The sequence below is a fragment of the Anser brachyrhynchus genome (assembly GCF_964034855.1).
Source record: "Anser brachyrhynchus genome assembly, chromosome: 1".
In the NCBI taxonomy this organism is placed as follows: domain Eukaryota; kingdom Metazoa; phylum Chordata; class Aves; order Anseriformes; family Anatidae; genus Anser; species Anser brachyrhynchus.
In genome coordinates, this window is record NC_137694.1 from 57,659,161 (window position 1) to 57,682,009 (window position 22,849).

The 22,849-nt window shown below is 43.7% G+C and overlaps 1 protein-coding gene across 4 annotated transcripts in view; it reads right to left on the reverse strand.

Annotated features, from left to right (window-relative positions):
- Nucleotides 1-4,189: 4,189 nt before the first annotated feature.
- ABTB3 (ankyrin repeat and BTB domain containing 3) overlaps nt 4,190-22,849 on the reverse strand; it is a 178,101-nt gene continuing 159,441 nt past the window's right edge. For all 4 annotated transcript variants that reach the window (XM_080590525.1, XM_080590523.1, XM_080590524.1 and 1 more), the window contains 2 exons: nt 20,634-20,747; nt 4,190-16,841 (listed from right to left, as the gene is read on the reverse strand). In XM_080590525.1, the coding sequence (XP_080446651.1) occupies nt 16,632-16,841; nt 20,634-20,747 (324 nt within the window). In that variant the 3' untranslated portion in view covers nt 4,190-16,631. The remainder of the gene's footprint in view (nt 16,842-20,633; nt 20,748-22,849) is intronic.

Here is a 22,849-nt window from a genome sequence, read left to right on the forward strand (position 1 = left end):
TGTTAATTGTTCGCTGCCCAGCTCCCCGTGCAGTGCTCCGTGCCCCCCGAGCCAGCCTTGTGTTTACGGAAGCACCGCCCAGAGGGGGCGCACACGCGCTGCTTCCCTCCCTCCACACGCGCGGTCACAGAGCAGCAGGGTGCTGTGGGGGCGCTCCACGGCCGGCGTGCAGAAAATGAGGGGAGGGGAGAAAAAAGGGTAGGAAAGCTGCATAGACGGCCTGCCGAGCTGCAGTTATAGGAAATAACTTCTCTTTTGAATCACAGAATCATTAGGGTTGGAAAAGCCCTCCAAGATCATCTGGTCCAACCCTCACCCCACCACCAGTGTCACCCACTAACCATGACCCCAGGCACCATGTCCAACCTTCCCTTGAACACCCCCAGGGACGGTGACTCCACCACCTCCCTGGGCAACCCGTCCCAGTGCTTGACCACTCTTCCACGTTTCCTCTGGAGTTGTGCCTGGAATCTCTCTCAGACCCATTTCTTAGCCTCTAATGAGCAGAGGTGATTTTTCATTTTCTCCTGAGGCACCTCTGCAAAGTAAGGCAAGACTTGGTAGCAGCGACTTTCACTGTTTCAGTTTAGTCACTGATTCTGGTGTCAGAGCCTTCTGCCTGTCTGACGAGAAAAGCACTGAAACACTGTCCCTAATTCTGGATCCACTTATGGAGAATTTGAGGCATTTGACCCATCCCAACCTATCTGAGGAGGCAAGTGCTGGGTAGTTCTCATCCACAGGAAATGTGTGTCCCTGTCTTGTTCCAGGTGTCATCATGAAGGTTCAGCTAGGTGAAGGTACCTGGCTAAGCAGAGCAAACTTTTATTCTGGCATGGACTTACCAAGCAAAGAAAAGCAGGGTCAGTAGGAAAAGTCAGTAGGAAAAAATGGCTCCTCTGAAGGGAAGTGCCAACTTTTTTTTTTTAGGGTATGTGTCAAGGTGCTCGGAGAGTATTACCTTCCACACTAAGTAAGGGTGGAGGAGAGAGGAGACCTGAAGAGATACAGAAGCCACCGGTGCCAGCAAGCTCCCCAATACTTATTTGAAAACTTGCAGAAAGGGTGCTCCAGAGTCCAAGGCTCTGCGGAGACCTTGAAATACCTTGAAACTGTCCGAGACAGTGTAAGCATGTCTAGTATGGCAGCTGGAAGGTACTACAAGGCCATGAGAAAGTTCATACTGCAAATCATACAGGCTGTAAGCAAGAAAACAAAGGGAATTTTATGTGTTTTGAGAGAAGCAGGCTTGTTGCTGTGGTTCAGCTCACCTCTTCAGATGAGACAAGGGTAAAGGCATTGATACACTAACACTCAAAAAAAAAAATCTTCTCTCAAATGAGCTGAAAAGTATGTTTTGCAGTCCCAGAGATGCTGAACAGCTAAAAGGGAAGTCACAACATCAAGAAATCCTCTAACTTTGGACAGACATAAAGAAGTGCTTACGAGTTGCTTTCAAACACCAAGGGCAGCCACAAAAGTCCTCAAGGTTACCTTTTGATTCTCTATTTGCATTCCCTGGGTGATTCTCTGAAATGAAGAGCATGAATTGGAGGAAACCAAAGGAAGATCAGATCCCAATAGGGCAGCATCTTGTCAGGGGAGACAACATACCCTGCTTGCACACAGCAGTGTAGCCTGGAGGGAAGACCTCTGATAGCTAGGCACAGGTAAGTTTTCAGGTGGTTGAAACAAGGCCGCTTTGGTTTTCTTTCATCCAAGATCTCAAGGTGTTGTCTGGGAGATAACCAACCTCCCCGCTTTAGAAGATAACGCATTCTTGCGCCAAGGCTTATTCTCCAAAATCTTAGGTTTTGCTTACCTTTATGGAATAAACTGGATCTGTTATTTATCCATTAATTTACTCTTATTTTTTATTGCTTATGGAGCATCTGTTTCCCCAAAATGTGCCCTAAGAGTTGATACAACTCTTACAAATGCACAACTACAACTCTGTAAATGATACAACACACTAGGGCTCTGCTAGTAAAGGAAAGTCAATAAACATATGGGTATGGGAAAAACCAACTGGCAGTGCTCCAGGTGCTGTGACTCTGCCAAGATATGCAAGTTTTACTTATAATTGTTGTTCTCACAGCCGGCAGGGAGTGGTGCCTGTGTGCCTTCGTGTCAGCGTACACATGGGTGAGCACTCGGAGGAGAAGGGGTACGTGCGAGTGTGCCGGGGCACCATCACATCTCCGTGGGCAGATGCACTCGTAAAAACACCAGAAGACTCCCACCCCTCCAGCTGTGCTGCACCACAGCAGTGAGGGGAGATGCTAGGGGCTGTATTTGTCTCAATGGTGGGGCGTATTTGCTACTTCAGTGTCTAAGAATATTGCCCAATATCAAGCTGCTTCAAGTATTCATGATTTCAGGAACTGAGACCCTTTTTTTTTTTACAAGCTTCTGGGCTTGTAGGGCAGAGGGGCTGGGAAGCTCCAGAAAAGCAGAGAGGCAGTGGGGCTGTGCTGTGTACAGCAGCATCCTGGACTGCCAGGCTATCTGTGCAGATTTGTGGATGTCATCTTTGTAGCAAAGCTTGGAGATAGACAGCCCACCTCTTACTCTGGAACAACAGCCCCCTTGAAACATTCTTAAAAAAAAAAAAAAGTAATTGAAGAAGCTCTCGTTAAAATATAAAGCTCTCTTGACATGGAAAAGTTTGGCTGATACTGCTACACACCTACAAATATGCCTGTATAAGCCACTATGCAGTTTTCTTAAATTTATTATTTCTGAATGGCTTAAATGATAGTGTTACTTTCTAAATAATCTAGTTTAAGCTGAGCTATACAATTATTTTTTTGTGTGTGTTACACAGATGCCTCTGCTGCTTATGCCCCCAGTAGACCTACATCAAGCACTTTAGACAGTGGTCTCCTGTTTGGACAATACCGGAGGCTCCTCTTGGGTAAGCCTTGCTGTGTGGCACTGGTGGTTTAAGACATCGCTGCCCACTTCTGGCTTGTAGAGGAGAAGACACAGCAGTGGGCAAGACTGTCCTAAACCTTAATTATTTTAGTGAATGTGCGCCAAAGCCCTCAGTTTCTACATGTTAAGGTTGTCCAGAAAACCTACAAAAAATGTGAACTGGCCGTAGCAGAAGCACAGATGATTTTGCAGAAAATGTAGAGCAATGTTGTTAATGGGTATGTCTGAACTTCTCTATTTTCTCAGGGAAGAGTTAACTCAGATGCCCAGAAATAATACTAAATTGCGCCAGTATCGATATTCTCCTTGGGAAAGGAAACAGACCAGACCAATTTGCTACAAGTGAAGCTTGCTTTGCTTTTTTTCCTAGTGAATGATACTGGGGAGGAAGGCAAGGGGGCCTACATCTGCTACTAAATTTTGATATTTGTAGTCTTGCCACCTGTCGTTACCACACTCAGCTCCTGGACGGCTGGGCTTGCAGAGCCTGCAGGCACCTGACTGTGCCAGGATCCTGGTCTGGAGCCACCCTGTCGCTTGTAGCAATGTTTAACTCGCATGACTCACATGTATGGATTTTTCCTTCTAGGCCATACTTGAAGGGATATTACCATTTTTTGCCTCCTGGATCAACTTGTTTTGTAATAATCTGATACATTATAAAGGAAGGATTTGATTCTAAATCCACCAAAACTTACAAGGTACAATTAAATTTAAAAGTTAAAAAAACCCAACACTCAAATAAAAAGATTTTTTTTCAAAGCTTGATTTTACTGTCATGCTAGAATTAATCATTTCCCTCTATTTACTTCTGAATTCTCCTTGATACCCATTTGGCACTTAGTTGTATGCACTTACAGCAATACTGCATAACAAAGCAAGCTCCCAGACTTTCGGGTCTTCACAAATCCAAACTGGCTGGCTACCACACATCTGCAGATGCTTGATTTTAAGCACCATGGCACTCCATTCCCTTGTCTTACAAGCAGTTTTTTTTAAAAAGATCAAGGCTCAGACAGAAATTTTTGGAAACAGCCTCCATGTCACTTCGTCAGAGGCACAGTGGCCTTACTGACAGCAGTGAGTGGGGAGAAAAAGCACCAAAAGTTCCCGATGCAAAACACTGGACACAGGTAGTTTCTGAGAGATGCTTCTTGGGAGAGCCCCCACAGTCCTGCCGCTGTCTGAAGTACACCGAGAAACACCTGAGCAGGAGAAGGAACAACAAAAACACTCACAGCAGCCATTGTCTAGGCTAGAAAACAATGGAATTTTTATTGAACAGAGATGGCTCATAGACACGCTCCAGAGAGTTCCACCTGCTGTTCAGCAATACTCATTGCCATCTGATAATAACCTATGGGGGCAGCTGTATAAAATAGGAATAAAATACCAAATTGCTATATTCATTAATAACTTTGCCTTCCAAATACAGAACTGTATGTTATTTAAAGTCTGAAAATAGACTACAGTTGTTAGCATTTAAACCAAACCTTTATGATAACAAATATACAAAAAGGCAGTCAATATATTAAACATTTAAATCAATAGCATACATTTCTCAGAGGTAAACATTGAGCAAACAAAGCCACCAATGATGTTCAGAAGTCAGGTAAAAGTTTTAAGGTCAAGCTCCAAACACTGTAGCTTTCCTAAAGCCATAGTGGTATTACACTTGCATCTAGCCCCTAAATTGAAAACTACATAGCATGAACATTTGAAAATACGACATTTGCTATCCGACAGGAAATTGGAAGTTTCTTCAGTCCTCGTTGTATTTATATTAAAGCACCTGCGGAGACAGAGGGCAGTAGGAGTTAAGCAATTTGCTTTGCTAGGTCGAGGTTTTAGTTCTGGTACAGGTGAGGGCAACAGCATCCTCACATCAGACACAAATTCCAGCACTGATGGAAGAGAAGTATTGCCTGACAGATAAACTGCGTGAAAAATCAGCCTTGCAGCTTGCATGAAACAGCATGGGATTTGCATACCTGTCTATTTGCTGAAAGTCTGCGCTATTTCTACTGCACAGAAAGAAGTCTCCTTCAGTAGTTGATCTAATGCCTGAGTTTGAAAGCTTGGGATACATACATACGGTCAAAAATAATGTGACAAATTTACTACCAATAAAAACGTGTTTTAATGCCAACAACTGATAAAAGTTCATATTGCAATATTGCTCACAACATAAATGTACAATTTGCACAAAACATGGCTCTTCAACATGAATATTTTGCAAGCTACAATATATATATATATAATATGTATAATTTCTTTCCTTAAAGAATTATATGCTGGAGTGCATGCAGAGAATTTCAAAGCAGTAACACAACAGGAGCAATCACTTGTTTACGGGTTACTGAAACCATTCAATACGAAACACCGGGATATTAGATAAGCAGACAGACAGATAAGTAGATGTACGGACACACTGCTTTTTCGCAGGCCTTCCCATGTTACACAAGAAGCGCCGGTTCCTTGTAAGCTCAGGTTCCTACGAAAGACTGATCCAAACCGGGCTCTGAACGTCCCCCACACTCTTCAACCATCTGAAACCACAAATCACTTCTGCTGGAGGTGACAGCAAAAGAGGCACTTGTCCTTTAGCCAGGAGCGGAGGCAAGCGATCTTCTCCATGGATAACACCTGTTCCAATCCTATTCCTATGTTTACAAGCAGTGGGTGGTGAGCATCTATCCATCCTATGTTTTGGCTGGTCCCCAGCAGTCTCCTGTAGCCTTTACAGTTGGAAACCCAAGATGGGAGAACCTGGATCCCCTGAACAGCAGTGCACAGCACTGCCACCGTTCTCGTCAGATATGTACAAGGCATGACACGTCCCCTCCGGTTAAAAATTTACATAAAGTATATACAAATAAAGCTATTCTATCAAGGTGCAAGTTTATTATTCTCCGGTGTGTTCTAGCGAAGATTTCTTAAAAACCTTTATACAAACCCACCGGGAGAGTTTACACAAAGTTGACGTTTTGTCATAGTTCACTGTGTGAGCTTTGTTCTGCAAGCTCCGGAGCAGAAACTCCCATCCCTTTCCCTTGGCGTTCTGCCTGTGCAAGGACTGGACTTGGTAGACTACAGTCATGTCTAATATAATTTTTTGACCTCAATACAGTTTTAACTGGGGTGAATTGGCACCATTTTTTATTTTTTTATTTTTTTTTATCGCAGGAAGTCATCAATCTCCACGAAATGAAGCAGGACTTGTAACTGGACATCGGGGGGTTGCGGTTCATATGCCCAGTCCAGCTTTCCTGGCTCGATGGGACTGTTTGTGGTATGTGAAGCTAGCACAGTTTGGCCCTAAGGGTATATTTTTAAGTCCTTGGCACTATTTTACATTAGCTGACGGCAGGCAGTGCCCTCAAAGAAACATTTAAAAAAAAAAAAAGATCAAATGCAATTTACTAAACAGTAAACATCAGCCTGATCCACTAAACAGATGGATATGGAATGCAACTTATCTAAAATTAGAATGGTTGATGTTTTCTTGGGCAGGTCTAAATTTGTAAAAATCTTTCCCACCCCACGCAGGGCTCACTCTACAGCACGTAAATATAAGATGCTTCTAATAAAGTCATTGGAAATGCACGGGCTGTGATCAACAAGCGCAAGGGAAGCCTACCCTCTCCCGTTTCTGCTCAGCAGAAACCTCAAAATTGTGCAACTAGCTCATGTAACCGAAGTACGTTTGTGATCCCTGCTGAGACAGGGCTGTTCTGTGCAAGGGCAGCAGGGTTTGGCCTTCAGCCCTGCTGCTGTACCAACCACAACCGTGCCGACGACTGGATGGGAAATTCTGTCTGCTAGTGCACTAAAACGCCTTACAGCCTTGCTGTATTCCCACTGACTTAAGGAGAAATAGACCAGAGTTTAACAACTGCATGCTCAGCACCACTGGAGGTAAGTTTTTTTCAAAAATCTTCCTCTAATACCATTTTCCTCCATTTTGTGACTTGATTTGAACAAGACGTTCAAGGAGAGGCTTTGCACACGTACTTTCAAGCTACAGGGAGCGTTTTATACTGGGAACAAAAATCTGATTAGTTTTTCTCTTTTTCAGAGTAATACAATAATGTAAAGAAGATCTTACTGCTTTCGCATGCTGTCCTGCATTTCTACAGTGTTAACAAAATGACATTTAGCAATGACGAATTAAAATCTAATTGGAGGTTTCAAAAGGATTAGCGTCAGACCGAAGGGGGTTTAAGATAACATAAGGTGCACTCAGAGAACAGGCCTTCAGTTTTCACAACATTTATGCTAAGGACCTCATTATGTAATAGCACACGTCAAGCTTTCCGATCCAGCCGACTGAAGGAATATGTTATACTCAAGGGAGAATTATGTTCATGTTAAAAAAAAAAAAAGAAAAGAAAAAGAAATATAAGACAAACGCACATTTCAAAATATTGTTAAAGCTGTGGACACAGTGGACAAGAGCTGCCACTTTGAATTATGGCTGAGCTCCTCTATTTTTAATGCATTTCCTCCTAGCTTGTTTCAAAGTGCCCTAAGTTGGTGTCTTCAGTGGAAACGTTTCCTCTGGAGCATTAACAGGAAAAAATGGGCAATTTTCAGAGGCATCTAGCAGAACTGAGAGACTGATACCTTTGAATAAGCTACAGTTATCTGTCTTTTTGAGGTGAAATACTTGTTTTTTCTTTCTTAGCTCTACTTTTTGTCTACTGACAAATACTTGCCGTCCTCATTTCTGTCCTCTGACTGTGCCACTTTAGAAGCTGAACATTCACCGAAGGACAAGCAAAGGGAAGGAAAGTTTCACCTGTGTTGCTAATTGCAGATGACCTCAAACGCGTCCGTGAAGCCACAAGCCAGTACTGAAGCTACATCTGTGGGATGAAGGACAATATCTTTGTGTTTGTTGACGATTACTGTTGGTTTGTGTGATCCTTCATTTGTTTCTCAATAAAAAGTGAAGAGAAACCTTCCCATAAAACCACAACAATGGATGGCAGTGAAGAAAACTACTCTGCTAGGAAAAGGAAAACACACACACACACACAAAACCCAACGAAACTCCTAACAAACAGCCATAACAAATGCAAAACATTCATAACCATTCCTGGTTTTATATAACACAAATTAGGAGTCTGCCCAAAAGCCACAAAAAAAAAAAAAATCAAGACTCACTCGATGGTTCTGCACCATTCCAGAAACCATCTTATTTCTAACACATCCTTTCCTCTAGCTTTCATCTTTCCCTTCTATCTTGAACTTCAAAGACATCTCAGAGACAAGTGGGAGTGGATGTTAAGAGGGATGAAGGAAGCAAAGAGTTGTCACAAGGACAGTGCCAGCTCTTCTGTCTTCTCAGGATGCCTGCACCGGGATTTCCCCATTCAGCCGCTGTTTTCTTGGTAAACAGAAAGATCCAAGATCAGTCCTTCAGAAGTGGATGACAGAGGAAGGACTTCTTCCCCATTTAAGGATCAAGACTGCTCTTTCTAATTACAGATACGCATTCGGCTTGGAAAGCATGAGATGCAAAAGGACTTCAAAGGTAACACAGTATGAAAGAGAAAACAGACCTAATCCACAGACTAGAAAAATCAATGAAAAGGCTTCCAGCAATTTTAATGGGGAAAATTTCATTTCATGCTTTCATGTTTGGTTTGTGAATGATGTTGTAGTAAAATCTCAACTTGTATTTTTCCTAGAATGTTCATATACCCTTCATTTAACATGTAAATTACTTCTTGAACCTTGCATCAAATATTTATAAATGCTAAACTAGGTACAAAGTGAAACCCTTTCGGGAAAGTGGAGCAGAGGGAGGTTTAGCTGCACTAATGGATATTGCATTAATGCTTAGCATCAAGGAAGCCTGACTGCCATTAACAAGAAATCTCATTACAAACATGATTTCACGCCTCATAACATATCCTGCAGATCTATTCACTGTCCATCTCCCTCTTTCAAACACACAAACACACAAAGATGACTACGGATGGAAAGTCCAAAACATTTCGTAGCCTTTTCTCTCCAGTAATAATAATCAAATAAAAGTAAAAAAAAAGCAGAAAATTCACGGTTCAGACAATATAGAACAAATCACTTTACAATGCCACTCTGTCCTGAATGACTTAAGAAGCTTTCCAGGCATCAAACTAATAAAAAGCCTGCTCTGAGGACAGTTGCTGCACAGACAAGCTTTGAGATGAGCCAGGACTGTAGGACACTCTAGCAGCCCACCTGCTACCACGTGGAAGGTGGGACGATGCTGTACTTCCAGTGATTTTTGTTTGTTTCCGCTGCTCTTCATTACACTATGATTCAAAACACGCGGGACCCAGATCCCTCTGTGAGAAGCGAGAAGAGGGTTGGGGAATGGAGCACTGACCCCATCTGGGGACTGTGCAGAGCAGAGATGTGTTATCCGACCTTCCACACGATGCTGATGGGAACGGTGGAGGCAGCGTCCTGCACTGAGGGGATTTGCCTGTCTGTTATCAGGATAAGGCTCAGGCGCCTCTGTTCCCCACTGACACAGCACACGCAGCTGCAACGCTCGGAGAAACATGGACAGGAAGCAAATACCATTACTGGTCGAAATGTACAGATAGGACTTAAATAGATCAAGTTTTTTTTCCGGTATTAATTGGAATTTAGCCAGGGACGTGAGGACAAAAAGCTCTAAAAATATTTCCTTCAGTCTTCGTTTTCTTCAATGGATAAACATGAACTCAGAGCTTGAGGAAGACCGAGCACTTCACCATGTCCCCAAACGGCACAAATAGTCACCGGTGCCATAATCGAGAGGCAAAAATCAGCTCCCAAGCTGCTGAACCGACTGTCCCAGACTTGCTTATCGGTGGTCTGCCAGGCGTGGCGGGCCAGGCCGGGTGCCTGGTTGGTGAACGCCTCGATGCTGGGGCAGCTTCCGCTCTGTGGAGACCTCGGGGCCCTCCCCAGGGAGCAAACCTCAGCCCGCAGAACGCCTTGGGGTCTTTAAAAGCCACTCGGAGCAGAGCTTTTTGAAACCAGGCTTTTGAAAGTCTCGTCTGAAAGCCCCGCACGCAATATGCGACAGGACAGTCAATTTGTCCACTGCTGGGAAGGGGAAAGGGCAAGGCACGTTGTCGTGAACCTGCGGCTTGAACAAGTCCAGATGCTTTGAACCGCACTAATCCGTCCCTGCCAGGATATCGGAGGTGTGGAGGCTGCGACCTTAATTATTTAAAATGACCTCCCAACAGACTGGCTTTTTCCAATGCGGCTGTCTTTTTTTTGTGTGTCTGAGCATCTCCGGTTTCTAATATGGCTTATTTTAAACCATGAGTGATTTCTGACTGGGAATTTCAGCGAGATTTTTTTCCCTTTCTTTGTTTGCTTTAGAAAGGCAATAAGAAACAAGATTGCCTCTCACTGCGCTGAGCAAAGCCGCGTAATGGAAGTTTTAATGAAAACACAGCAGCAAAGATGATGGGAAGTGGGAAGACCAAAGTTAACCACACACAAAGGGGTTCAGGCAAATTCGTTCTTGCAGCTGCAGCAACGGAGATACTTATAAGGCCAAAAAAAAAAAGGCTACCAATTTCTGCAGCTCCACGGCCATGTCTGAGCAGTGAGACCAAGCAAACCCTGAGCACTGCATAGCCCAGAGCCACACATGCTGGGTAGGGATGCTGAGCAAGGGATGGGAGATGGGGCTGCTCCCCCTTCCCTCCCGTCCTGTCCTCTCCTCTCCCCTTTGGCTGCATGGAAACTCTCATCTAGAAAACAAACGAAGCAGGAAAGAGGGAACTCCACACCTCTGAAACCCAAGGCAAAGATCTGCAGTTAGACACTGGACCTCCTCCCGTACCGAGACCTTTTCATTAGCATGCCACCCAACATGGACAGAAACCTGTGCCTACTCCAAACACGCCTGCTCACACCGCGTCATCACCTCTGCGGGATGAGACAAAAAAAAAAGAGTAAAACTGTGCCCAAATAAGGATGAAAAGTGCCTCCCCAACGGAGAACAAACACTGAAAGCGCTGTTCTGGTACATCGCGTATGATCAGGCGAGCAGACTTAGCCAACGAAACAACACAGCTTACAAAACCACAAGATGTTAATGGATTTTAACCTGTCTAGCCAATGCAACCCCTCCTGCAAGTTGCTGCCATGTCTCCTGGGCATTCCAGTGACAAGCAATCCCAGCAAAGCACAAGAAGCATCATCTATCAACACTACACCAACCTGAGGAAAACAAAAGCGGCCTCATCTAGAACCCTCCATGTGAAAAAGTCTAAGATAAACTAGGCCATCCATGACTGATCCACACAAGAAACCAAGCTAAAAGAATGAAAATTTAATGGCAACAGAAAGGAATCAAATACCCCCCCTCCTACCCCAACTACGCTTACTCCCCTGGACCTGAAGACAACGAAGACAGCGGACAAATGCCCATTAGCTTCTGCAGATTTCCAGATTTTTCCTTCTGCTTTGGGCACCACACTCATAATGTTTTCAGCAGTGGTCTCACTGAACTCACAGGTCATTGTCTCACAACTGAAGACTCAGATTCACTTTTTTTTTTTTTTCTTTTATAGGCCTCTTATAAATGGTAGGTCGGGTGCAATTCTGCTGAGAAGTGATAGTCTGGTCGGAGCTGGCAGTCTCAGGTTTCACCCACCGAAGACAACAGACCTCACCTCAAAATACATAGCACGTTAAAGAATAAAAACATTAGCTTCGTTATAAAAGTGTGGAAGATGTGATTGGAAGTCCTAGGAATTAGAGATACAAATGTGCTTATGTACAAGCATCTAAAATTAGTGATGCTCTCATCTATGGAGTTTCAGATATTATTTGGCTGTTAGTTCAAGGCTAACTTTCTGAAAGTTGGTTTATTAAATATTAGGACAAATCCTATGCGGCCTTTTTAACGCTTATATATCTCAACAGGCCTACGCCTTTGTGCTAGGGGATGAAAGCAACATCAGGCACTTCATTTCTGCAAAGCACTTGCAGATCCTCACATGAAAGACACTTTGTCAAACAAACTAACTTCAGGTCTTTGACTTCAGGTAACTCTCGTTCATCAAAAAAAGAAAGTCATCCACTAACTTCAGAGGCAGCTTTAGTGAACGCAGGCTTCAGGATGTCATCTTTCAGGAACGGTTTTGAAAAACAGAACCAGCTCCTGAGGGACACTGAATACATGCAACAGACTTCAATGAGCTCTGCAGGATCCCAGCCTCTGCTGGGATTTAACCCAGGGACAGCAGTACAAGGAACGGCCTTTTCTCCAAGATGGCCAAGTCTTGCCTTGACTACGTAGATGTGTGAACTTTAACACCTCTACTTCTCTTGAACATTACAAAATAAATCTCGTAAGTAGATTTAAGTCCTGCAAACCTGAGCCCCCACGGGTTTAGTGGCAATCCGTGCTGTAACAGAACCTTCCTCTGATTTGGGGCAGGTCTGAGGGGTTGGCGGTGCCCCTTCTTCCTTCTCACCATACCACCTCAGAGCAGCTTACTTCAGTGCAAACTGATGATTTTTTTTTCTTTTAATCTTCAAAAGGCAGCAAATTGTTCAACACTGAAATAAAAAATAGAGTTCTCCAAAGCCCCCAGCACACCACAGGCTGCAACACAACCGGGACAAGTTCACTGCTTGGTAGGAAGCCGGTGGTCGGTGGCTGTTCAAGACAAGAAGGCTCAGAGTCAACAGCAGCACGTGGAGGAGACTCAGCTCTCATAATGCCAACAAGAGACTGGCTACTAAGCCTTCATACCTCTTCAAAAATGCCTCTCCTCTGTCTTTTAATAGGCATTCGCACAAGTCTACTCAGAAGCTGAGTCCAAGCAGGCACAGCTTTAGCTGGGAAGAAGTCTCAGCCGTTACAAAGCTGGCCCTTCTCCAGAAGAGAGAGCATCTGGCCACCAGCTGTCTTAAGAGGACAGCAGGCTTAAGGAAGAGATCAGGGAAAATTTGAGAAAGGAGTAGACAGTGCTGAAATTTGTCTTGAAAAGAATACCAACCTTCCTCTCTGATGTCCAAAACCTTTGCCCTCAAACATTCCTCATCCTCTTCTCTTCCCAGCTCTGAAGCAGATTATTGGAAATTTGCCCATCTGGGAGAACGCAGATACCGTTTCTGGGCGTGGGATGGGACCCAGCAGGGCTCCCAAGTAACAAACCGGGAAGTGTGGAAACTGGCAGTATGGGAGGCAAAGTGAAAATATGAGGGAGTTCAGGAAGCTAAGGGAGGGTCTTGTGGAGTGGCAGAAGGAAAGACCTGCAGTGAGGCAGGGCAGGATGCCTGCAAGTCCTCAAATGTTACAGCACTGGGCTAGTATAAAAAAAAGACAGACGAAAGGCACCAAAACAGCCCTTCACTCATTACAAGCTGGACAGTTATGATAAAAACAAAAATCACACGTTTTTCTACAGATTTTGTATTTTCTTTTCCATCTCACCTAGAGTGGCTGGAGAGCACAGAGGTCATATTTTCCCTCAAAATTTGTAAATTATCACAACTCATACAAAGACTAAAGAAGCAGAAGGCCATTTACTTTCCAAAATGATAATACCATCTCTCTCTGCAAAATGCTAATAAAACGCTCTGATGGAAAGAGCCGTATCTGATAGGGATGGTATTCACGGGCACCCACCGAAACTCATGCTGCTTTTTAGATTAAATTTACAACAGAGCCCTTCCTCCCAGCCCCAGATTAATGGAACGGAGAATCCATGCATGAAGCCACATAAAATAAAGCCAGGAGATTATGAAACAGGCTAGAAGACAGGATCAGAATTGAAATTGATTTTGACGAAGTGGGGAAATTGCCCCAATTAAACCAGCACAAATTTAATAAAGACAAGTCGAAAATGTTATACTTCATAAGGTGTAGTAAACAAATGCACACATCCAAATGGGAACCCCTGGGAAAGGAGCAGTAATTCACCCAGGAATTATAATGCAAGGTAGAGTAGATCAAAGCCATGGGATGTTCTTGTAGAAAATATTCTGGGATATATTTTCTGATACGCTCTACATAAAACTCCTGAGAAAGCCACTGTGCTTTGCCTCTTCCTGTGTAACTCCCCTGCAGGAGCAGAGCATTTTGGGGAAGCTGGGGAGATGAGGGGAAAGACAGCAAAATTCAGAGGCCTAGAAAATATTATTGAAGGGACTTGGAAAAACTTGTACTAGTGAGGAAAGTAGGACAGTTCCTCTCATACACAGAATGATCTTATAAAGAGGCTGTGGATCATCAGCTCTTCCTGTCAACTGGGAGTTGAGGGAAAAGCGGCTTGCTTTGCAGTAGCGAATTTCTGAAGAGTCTGATAGGAAACCCTTCTGATTGTGAGGGTGGTGGACACTCTGGATCCCTGTCACTGGATGGTTCAAGAGCCCGCAAGCTACACGTTGTCTGCTGTGGTCCAGCTATACCTCACCCAGAGAAATGAATGTCACGGTTACACAGGGGCTGGCTCTTCTACTGCCAAAAATTATAGGGGTTACAGGATGAAAAAGTATTGAAAATTATGATTTTTTTAAGGTTTCTTTCAGCTACCTATCTATGATTTTGGGATTACCTATGTTTTGAAGGGCAAAAGTAATTCCCTTATAATCAATAGCTGCAATCCCTTCCTGTAAGAGCTTTGAACGTGGGACGTGACACTTGTGGCTACCGCTGTAACATCCAACGCCAGACTGCGGGATGAGGTCTGCTCCTGCCTAGTCGTTACTAGCACGGGAGGATGGCTCTCCTTGGAGGAGGAGGCAAACCGAACAGCAACAAGCACCCCTGAGTGTTGTCGCTGCATCAGCCTCAGTTTTGCTCCTCTAAGATGGCAACGTCCACAAAGAAGTTGCCGTTACCTAAATGTTCCCGACAACATCTCGCGTGGACATTCACTGTGCAGGGAAAAAAAAAAAAAAAGGTTGAATTGAATGACATGCTGTGTCTCCGCGACACTAGTGGCAGCTTAGACATTTTTGCAATATGTTGCAGAAACTGTACAGGCTTTAAAAGACCAAGCACACAGGAGGATTTACACCTCAGAGTGACAAAACAGCTCCCTACCGTGATGATAACTAAAGCCAAAGCTACGTTCTCTGAGCATGCCAAAAACTATCACCGTGGAGGAGCAGCCAACGTAGACACTTCAACAGAAGAACAAGAGGTTACCAAGCACTGCCAAAATAAAACTTCTAAAGTCTATGAACTGGGCACAGTTTCTGAACAGCATGCTAGAAAATAAATATATTAATGTCATTTTTTGCCATGGAAAAGGCAATATCTTTGCCTAAGTCTTGCTGTGGTTTTCTCCACGTTTTAAATCAAACAATTCATGAAAAGTATCATTCAAAGACAGAGCATCAGGAATGTTGTGGCACGTAGCAGATTTATCTTGCTAACAGTACGCTGCAAAATAAACGAAGCTCTGACATCAAATCGCACCCCCCCCATCCCACCCCACCCAAGCCCTGCATTGTAGATAACCTATACATTCTCAGGATATAACGAGAAATCATTCTATAGTACATATTTAATTATAATTTAAAAAAAGTCTAACTTGGACACAATCTCTGGCCAGTAGCAAAGTATTGACACGTTACTAGAGTAAAGATCTGTTATTATCCCTTCACTGTAACAAACAGACATCAGCATCTCGAGAAGGGTCTCTGGGGGTATCATATCACAAACAATTGCACTGGATAAAATAATATGCTAATTTCACAAATGGAGTTTGACAAGAAGTAACATTGCATTTGTCTTGGCAAAACGAAGCACAAACAAAACATTTCACAGGTACAGTTACCATGCAAATGCATGTTGAGTTTGTCATTGTTTTTAACCCCAAATCACAATTAGCATGCAGTTTTTCCTGCCCCCCCAACTACTGTATTAGAGATAGTCTGGGTAATGTACCTCTTTGGTGTAACCATAGCCTGTCAGGCAAGATTATACCACCTTAGGAAAGAATACAAGCAAAACTCGATCATATGTATGTTTACACAATGTACATTTTAACCATTTATAAAACAAAACATGTTACATAGATTCTCAAACACAGCTCTGTCGAAAATGAAATTTTAAGCTTAAGAAATAGTTTTTAAACTACAAGGCCACCCCATTATTTTTTATGAACAATTTAAAAAGTTCCCACCCCTAAAAATCTGCCAGTATTATTTCCTCAGTTGCGACAGTCTTACCCACTCTCTAACACAACTGATCTTTGCTCAACAGCAGTAACAGTTCTTACATTTCTTAAGTGTACGAGATAATGGACTCCGGGACAGACATAGTTCTTAAATGCGAAACACTGGGACGAAACCGCCTTGAATGAGTAATTGGTCGATTCAGGTGTTCCCTGGCACCACTGCTCAGGCTGGGGCTTCTGCTGTTCACTGATGTGAGTTCTGGCTTTTGTTGGCATCTAGCTCCACGACCACACTTTCAGGTTCAGAATTTGAGTACAACAGCGATGCACTGGACACTCTGGTACCCCTGTTGCTCAGAAGCATGCAGGAGCTATGTTTTCTGCATTCCCTCATCCAAACGAGGCTGTGGCCTCAGCACACCGCCTTTGGCCAACACAGAACTATTTGGATGCGAAGTAGAATCTATTTTTTTTGAATTTGCTTAAGCAACTGCAACAGGAGACTTAACTTGCAGGGTCTTTATTAAAGCGTTACCATCTTCCTCAGCTTTATACAATGGAGCCCTTTGAAGAAGACAAATGAATTGACTGAATCCTTGTAGCCAACGTCCTCTGTAAGTCCTGTAGTACATTTTGACCAGATGTTTCTCCATTCTTGTCATACAGCAGCTGTTTGAAAGCTTCGTTTTCAATGAGGACCATCATGTTTTTTAGAAAGTAGCCTTCACAATAGGAGGATAGTTCTGTGACTCCGAGAAACTACAAGAAGTGAAATTAGAGAAAGATAACCATTCTGATAAAACCTGGTCAGCAAGTACAGTGCATAAGAGCTGCACACAAACAAATACACGAACTAAACCTTTCAGACAGGTACAGTAACACTTACAGATCTATATGTTGGGAGGGGGGCAGGAGGCACACAGTATTTTACGCCTGTGATTCTGGTTATAAGTTCCACCTTATAAGGCCCTGGGTGTCCAGGGCTGAAGCTTTGGTCCTTTGGAAATTGGTAGCAGTTTTACCACAGAGTTCATTAGACCCATGACTTCACACCCTAAACCTATAGGTTTCGGAAGAACTGCTAGAGCCCAAGTTTCATGAATGCCAGCCTTCGCAAGAGTTGGACCATGACTGCAGAAACCTGTCACGCAAACTAACAGCTTTGAGGGATCTTTGGAGGAGAAACGGAGGCTTGCAGAGCATGTGCTTTGGGCTGTCAATATTCCTCTCATACTGAACACTGTGGCTGGGCAGTAGGCAGGGACACCGTGAAGTGTGAGCAAACCTTGCATGTGTAAACACAACTGTGTGAGCAAACCTCAAATGACCCATACTGGTCATCTGCTGGGTGACCAGCAGTGGTCATCACCCACTGGCCAGCTCCTGTGGTCATACAAGGAGTATAGCCATGATACTCTACTACAGGAGTTGCAAGCTGTGCAAATGTACAGAGCAGGGCTCAGCCCATCCTCCTGCCCAGGTAAGCTCCTGCTGGGGCTGAGCTCTGGGAAAATCAGGAACTGTTGGCTCTGGGGTGCAGCCAGAAGGGCCAGAACTGCAGGGACATTTCATACATCTGGGCCCAGACTGGAGCAACTGCACAGCAGCGTTACCCAGCACCACATTAACATCGTGTTTGGAACTAAGAATGGAAACTGTTAAAAAAAAAAAAAAGAAAAGAAATATAGATTAGGACTAGGTTGGACCTGTCTTCCAGAGGGAAACTTGGTTTCAAACCACACAGGTTTTCATCAAATTAAGAGTGCATTATTTTGCACCTGGATGAGATAGTGTATGTATAAATCGGTATTCTCCTCTTAAACACCATTCACCCCTATTCATTACTTCAATATATTCACAGCATTGAGAAAATAATGTATGTTTCTTTTCTTTTTTTAGACTTGTTCTGAGTCCCAGATTGCAAATTGTGCTAGCACTGAATGTTCTAGGTATGTATTTGAAACTCCAATCAATTTTGTTGGGAGTTTGAGGCATTTGTGTAAAACACAACTGGTACCCAGTGGTAACCTAGATGATTCCGTGAACGAAGCAGTCACCACTATATACCCTATTTGCCCGGTTACTTCATCTGTTTCTGGAGGCAACATGAAAATGAAACCCTAGAAGTGATACTAATCAGAAGGCTGCCTTTGTAGGTGTTGCAATCCTAAGAATGGAAAGCCACAGATGATTTAATGCTCTCTGTTCAGCTTTTAAACCATGAGTGTGAGAAAACCCACATTCTCTCACCTTCCTACCAGTACTTCGCCTCTTTAACCCAGGGCTCCAAACACTTGTTCCTACAGCTCCTACTACACAGCTCACCACCCTGCTAAATACTCCTCTTCTACAACATACGCCCCCACCACAAACAGCCTTCCAAATCTGTGCTCACTTCATGCTGCGCCTCCACCAAATCAGGTCTTTCTCTCAGTTATGATGAGAAAGACTGGGCTCCCTGTGTCTCCAGGCCAAACTGCTCACACATCTTCATCTGGAAAAGTAGGTCTCAGCATCACGCAACTTCCTGGAGGTCTTGCAAAGCAGCAAGGGCTAGAAATGCTACCTACAACAGGAGCAAGTTGCTCAAATGCATCACCAGCTCCTGGCTGGCATGGTGGTTCCTGTCTTCGGTGCCGGCTCACCTTATTCCCATCCTCACTGCTGTCTTACATGAGCTCCATCCACACTTCAGAGAGCAAGGAAAGGCAGACAGTTGGCTGGCAAGCTTCGGCTGACCTGCCTGTGAGCTCCCCTGGCTCATGAGGCTCATCTGGCCTCTTCCACCACATACCATGATCTCATATACACACAACAAACCCGTGAAGCTGCCGTGTGGTGGGAGCACTCTGAGCAGAATGAACTGGGCTCAGATTGGTAACCTGCACATCACACAGACCAGGAGCAGAGATGGACAAGTCTACTCTGCCAACTGCACAGCAGAGAGGTATCTGAACTAGCTTTAAATGTGTTAGTTCAAGTTCTGGAAACAATCTAGCTATAGCAGCACGAAGCTTAGCCCTGGTAATTTACTGGAAGCAAGGTAAATTGGCCCATGAAGAGCTCTAGGGTGATGTAGCTTAACTAATTCCAGAAGCCGGGACTTCATTCACAGCTAGCTTAGCTATCCCTGCAATGCACTACATGTCAGTGCAAACATGACCCTGGAATTAAAAGCCTCTCAAGGAAACCATTTACACTGACTCTACTGAGAGACACAGGCACATGAAACTTGAAGGCTGAGGCCCTTACAGGCAAACAAGGAACCAGATTTAGCCACAAATGCTGGGTTTATTCAGTCCCAGCACTGGCAGTGTAGAAGACCCTCAGACAAGTCTAAAGCTTGGTGTAAGAACGTTCTTCAGTCAGGATACAAAAACCAGCCACATTTCAAAATTCAAAGAACGTATGTGATTTTAAAACAAAATTATTCAGTTTACTTTTAGTAACAGTAACATAAATTGAGAAGTTCCCACATGAGCTAGAAGACAAATTGAGTATTTTTCAAGATTCCCACACTGCTGATTTTATTTCCTATTACAATAAATGGACCTGCAAATATACCTAATTTCTTATTCTTCAAGAAGTGGAACTTTATGCTATTTCAAACACTGATTGCAAGTTATCTGTACATCAAGACCTAACATTACTAGTTGCTGTAGGAAATACCTGAGGGTTGGAACAGAGGTCAGATCTGCAGGGGTTTGGAGCAATCTGCAGGATTACTCTGTTCAATCAAACCTCCATGTCACACTGCGACATTTTCTCTTTCATAAAGCCCATGCAAGTTATAGAAAAATCATTTAAGGAATGCTTTAAAAATATTTAATTACAACTATATTTGTATCATTTCCACCTTCCAAGTGAAAGTCTAACCACTAAGCAAAAGAGGAGGAGAAAAAATGAAACTAATCAATGTACAATCACCTCCATCAATGACCTAAAAGAGTTTTTTGGGGTCAAAAAAAAAAAAAGCCATGCTTTTATGCCTGATGGCTCTCTAGCTAAGTAATTTGATTCCAATAAGAAGCTGTGAAACCTTCTCCAAGACATGAAACTCTCATTACTATCTTTGCATGGCTGTGAGACACTGCACTTCGACAATCAGGCATCTTCATATATTGAAAAGTTATCACCAGCATTGAATATATCACCCCTGTGGGCTTCAGGCAGGAGGAAACAGGAAATTTTAATGGGAAAATGCAGCCTAGAAGGTGAAAAAGAGACATCTTATTCAGTTAGGTGATTCCTGTTGAATAACTCAGCAATTTGGGTTGCTGTGATAAGGGATAGGTCTTCCACATGGTAGTACACACAAGTAGAGTTTGAACCATTTAGGAAAGGGGGCAAGAACTTGCCACAGATGGTCTTAGATGTGATTTAGGACTGTAACTCTACTAGGTATATCTATTACAGTCCCAATAAATTAATAACAAATCTTAAATATGTAACAAACGTACTAAACATATGACATACGTATTACTACTTAGCATAAAACTGACCTACGAGTACGAGGACAGACATATAACATGCATGAGTAGTTATTTTTACCTTGGCATGATTATAAATATCTACGCAGTTTTCTGTATTAATGCTTTTTGCGCAAATGATCTCACAGTGTCGTTGTAAAGCTTCAAGCTGGAAAAATTTAGCAGCAGAGAGAAGCTAAAAAAAAAAACAAAAGAAAGGAAAAAATAGTCAAAACTGCTGAGTGGCACACATTCAGAACTTGCTTCTTTACTGCTTCATTATAATTTTTCTCTGCCCCTGCTTCAGTTTGAATGGAAGTACTGACCCTTGACAGTCAGTCAGAATGAGGAGGTTGCTTGGTTCCTTTAACCCCTCACAGTCCCCTCTAGATCAGCCTGTACATGGGGAAGGTGTACATGGACAGACCTCCAGGGGCTGTTGAGGTCCACATGCTGACTTTGGGACGGGGTTGCGTGTATGTGTCATAAAGGAAGTGTCAGCTTGGAGAGTCTTCGGTCACTTTGCAAACGTGACACTGCAAGGAGAGACCTGCAATTACATTCCAGGAAGAAGTTTGGGTTCAACAACTCCGTAAGCTCTGGCTGAAACAGAGCACCTGGGTTAGATGTGGGGATGTCAGCAGAAGGGCCAGGACCAAGAGTACAGAAGAATTCAAACCAGATGACGATAACTGCCCTGGGTAGTCTTAAAAACCTAGAGAGGCAATAAACTTCAAACCTGTCACCTCAGCCAGCTCGAGGAAATGGAGTCAGACCTCCATATGCTCCTTGCTCTAGCTCGTCAGCAGCAGTAAGGTCATGTCTAGGCCACAGGAGCTCAAACACTGCCTGGCTCCAAATGGAGTGGGTGTGCAGCGGGATGCAATGCAAACATGGGAACCAGCCTGGTGCGAGGCGATGCCTAGCTGCACTAGCACAAGGGTAATGTGTCCGCATCGCTGCGCTGGCATGGCTCTTGTGCCATCAGGACTCCAGCTGACCTCTCTCTTTGGACCTGCACCCACCCCATGGGTATGCCGCCTGGACTGGCGCTGCTTTGGGATCTCTGCACGCCACTGTACATGGGGAGCATGACCTGAAGCATGCAGGGCGAAAAACTGGCTTAAATCATGATTTCTCTCTCCAGCTGATTTCAATACTGCTTGGATTTCCCCTATTGCTTCTTTCATGTCCTTTTCCAGCTGAGGAAAGGGATTTCATCATCTTTCCACGGTAGGTTACCACCTCTGGCTCTCTGCTCTGGCTTAGGATGCAGGTTGGTGTTCTTCATTGCTTCACACCTTGCTCTAACCCAGCCAAATCCCTTAGGCCAAGGCCTTCAGGCATTTATATGGATCTTGTCATCACAGACCCCAGGACTACATGACGAAGAGCCTTCCTGTGATTCCTCAGCACTAGGTAGAAGCACTGGGGAACAAAACCCCAAAACTGCCATGACATTATTATTCTGATTTCTCCTATGCAATCTGTTCAAGTTCTGCTTTAATCCCATAAATAAATCCAAGTGCTGGAAATCTGCAGTGCTGATGTGATAGCAGCCAGCTGGCCTCAATTATGAATTGCAGCAAAGATTTCTGTGGAGTATTTCTGGCACTTCTTGTTATCATATTTGTAATAAGGCAAGTTGCTAAATGCAGTTCTGAAAGATAAAGCCAAATCCTATTCCAGCTGCCTCTGTGGCTCAAGCAGTCACGTGCTGGTTTGTAATTACTTTAAACTGTGAGGAACCGTGGCCAGATCTGTTATCAACAGATCAATCAATCAGCCATACATTCTAGAGTCACAGAAGTTTTGAGATGTCACAAAAGTAGAGCAAGCAGCCAGCTGAACTGCAGCACAAGCTTTTTAACAACCTAGGTGATTACATATGCATCTCTATAAAGTTGTTGTGCTATCTAGTCTGAGACTCCCTATTTCAGAGAGGGTTAGAAATTCAGGAGCTTTTTTCAAAACTGCAAATGAGAGAATCAGAGACCTTTTCCTATAAAACTCAGAAAGTCGATGTGGGTATGCTTAGTGAAAAACCCACTGCTTCCACTGGGGAGGGATGATTTCAGTCCTGACTAGTTCCATCCTCCAGTTGCTAGCAGGATTCATACAGATGCCCCTGTACCCGTCAGAACTGGTTCAACCTGGCCACTTGTACCCCAAAGAAGAGTTGCTCCCAATTTCTGGTTTGCAGCACTTTGTTGAGAGTCAAGCTTCGCATGGATGCCCCAGACAATAGAGTCATAGGGACAGATTAACTAATGTAAGCAATAATAAAGGATCATGGGG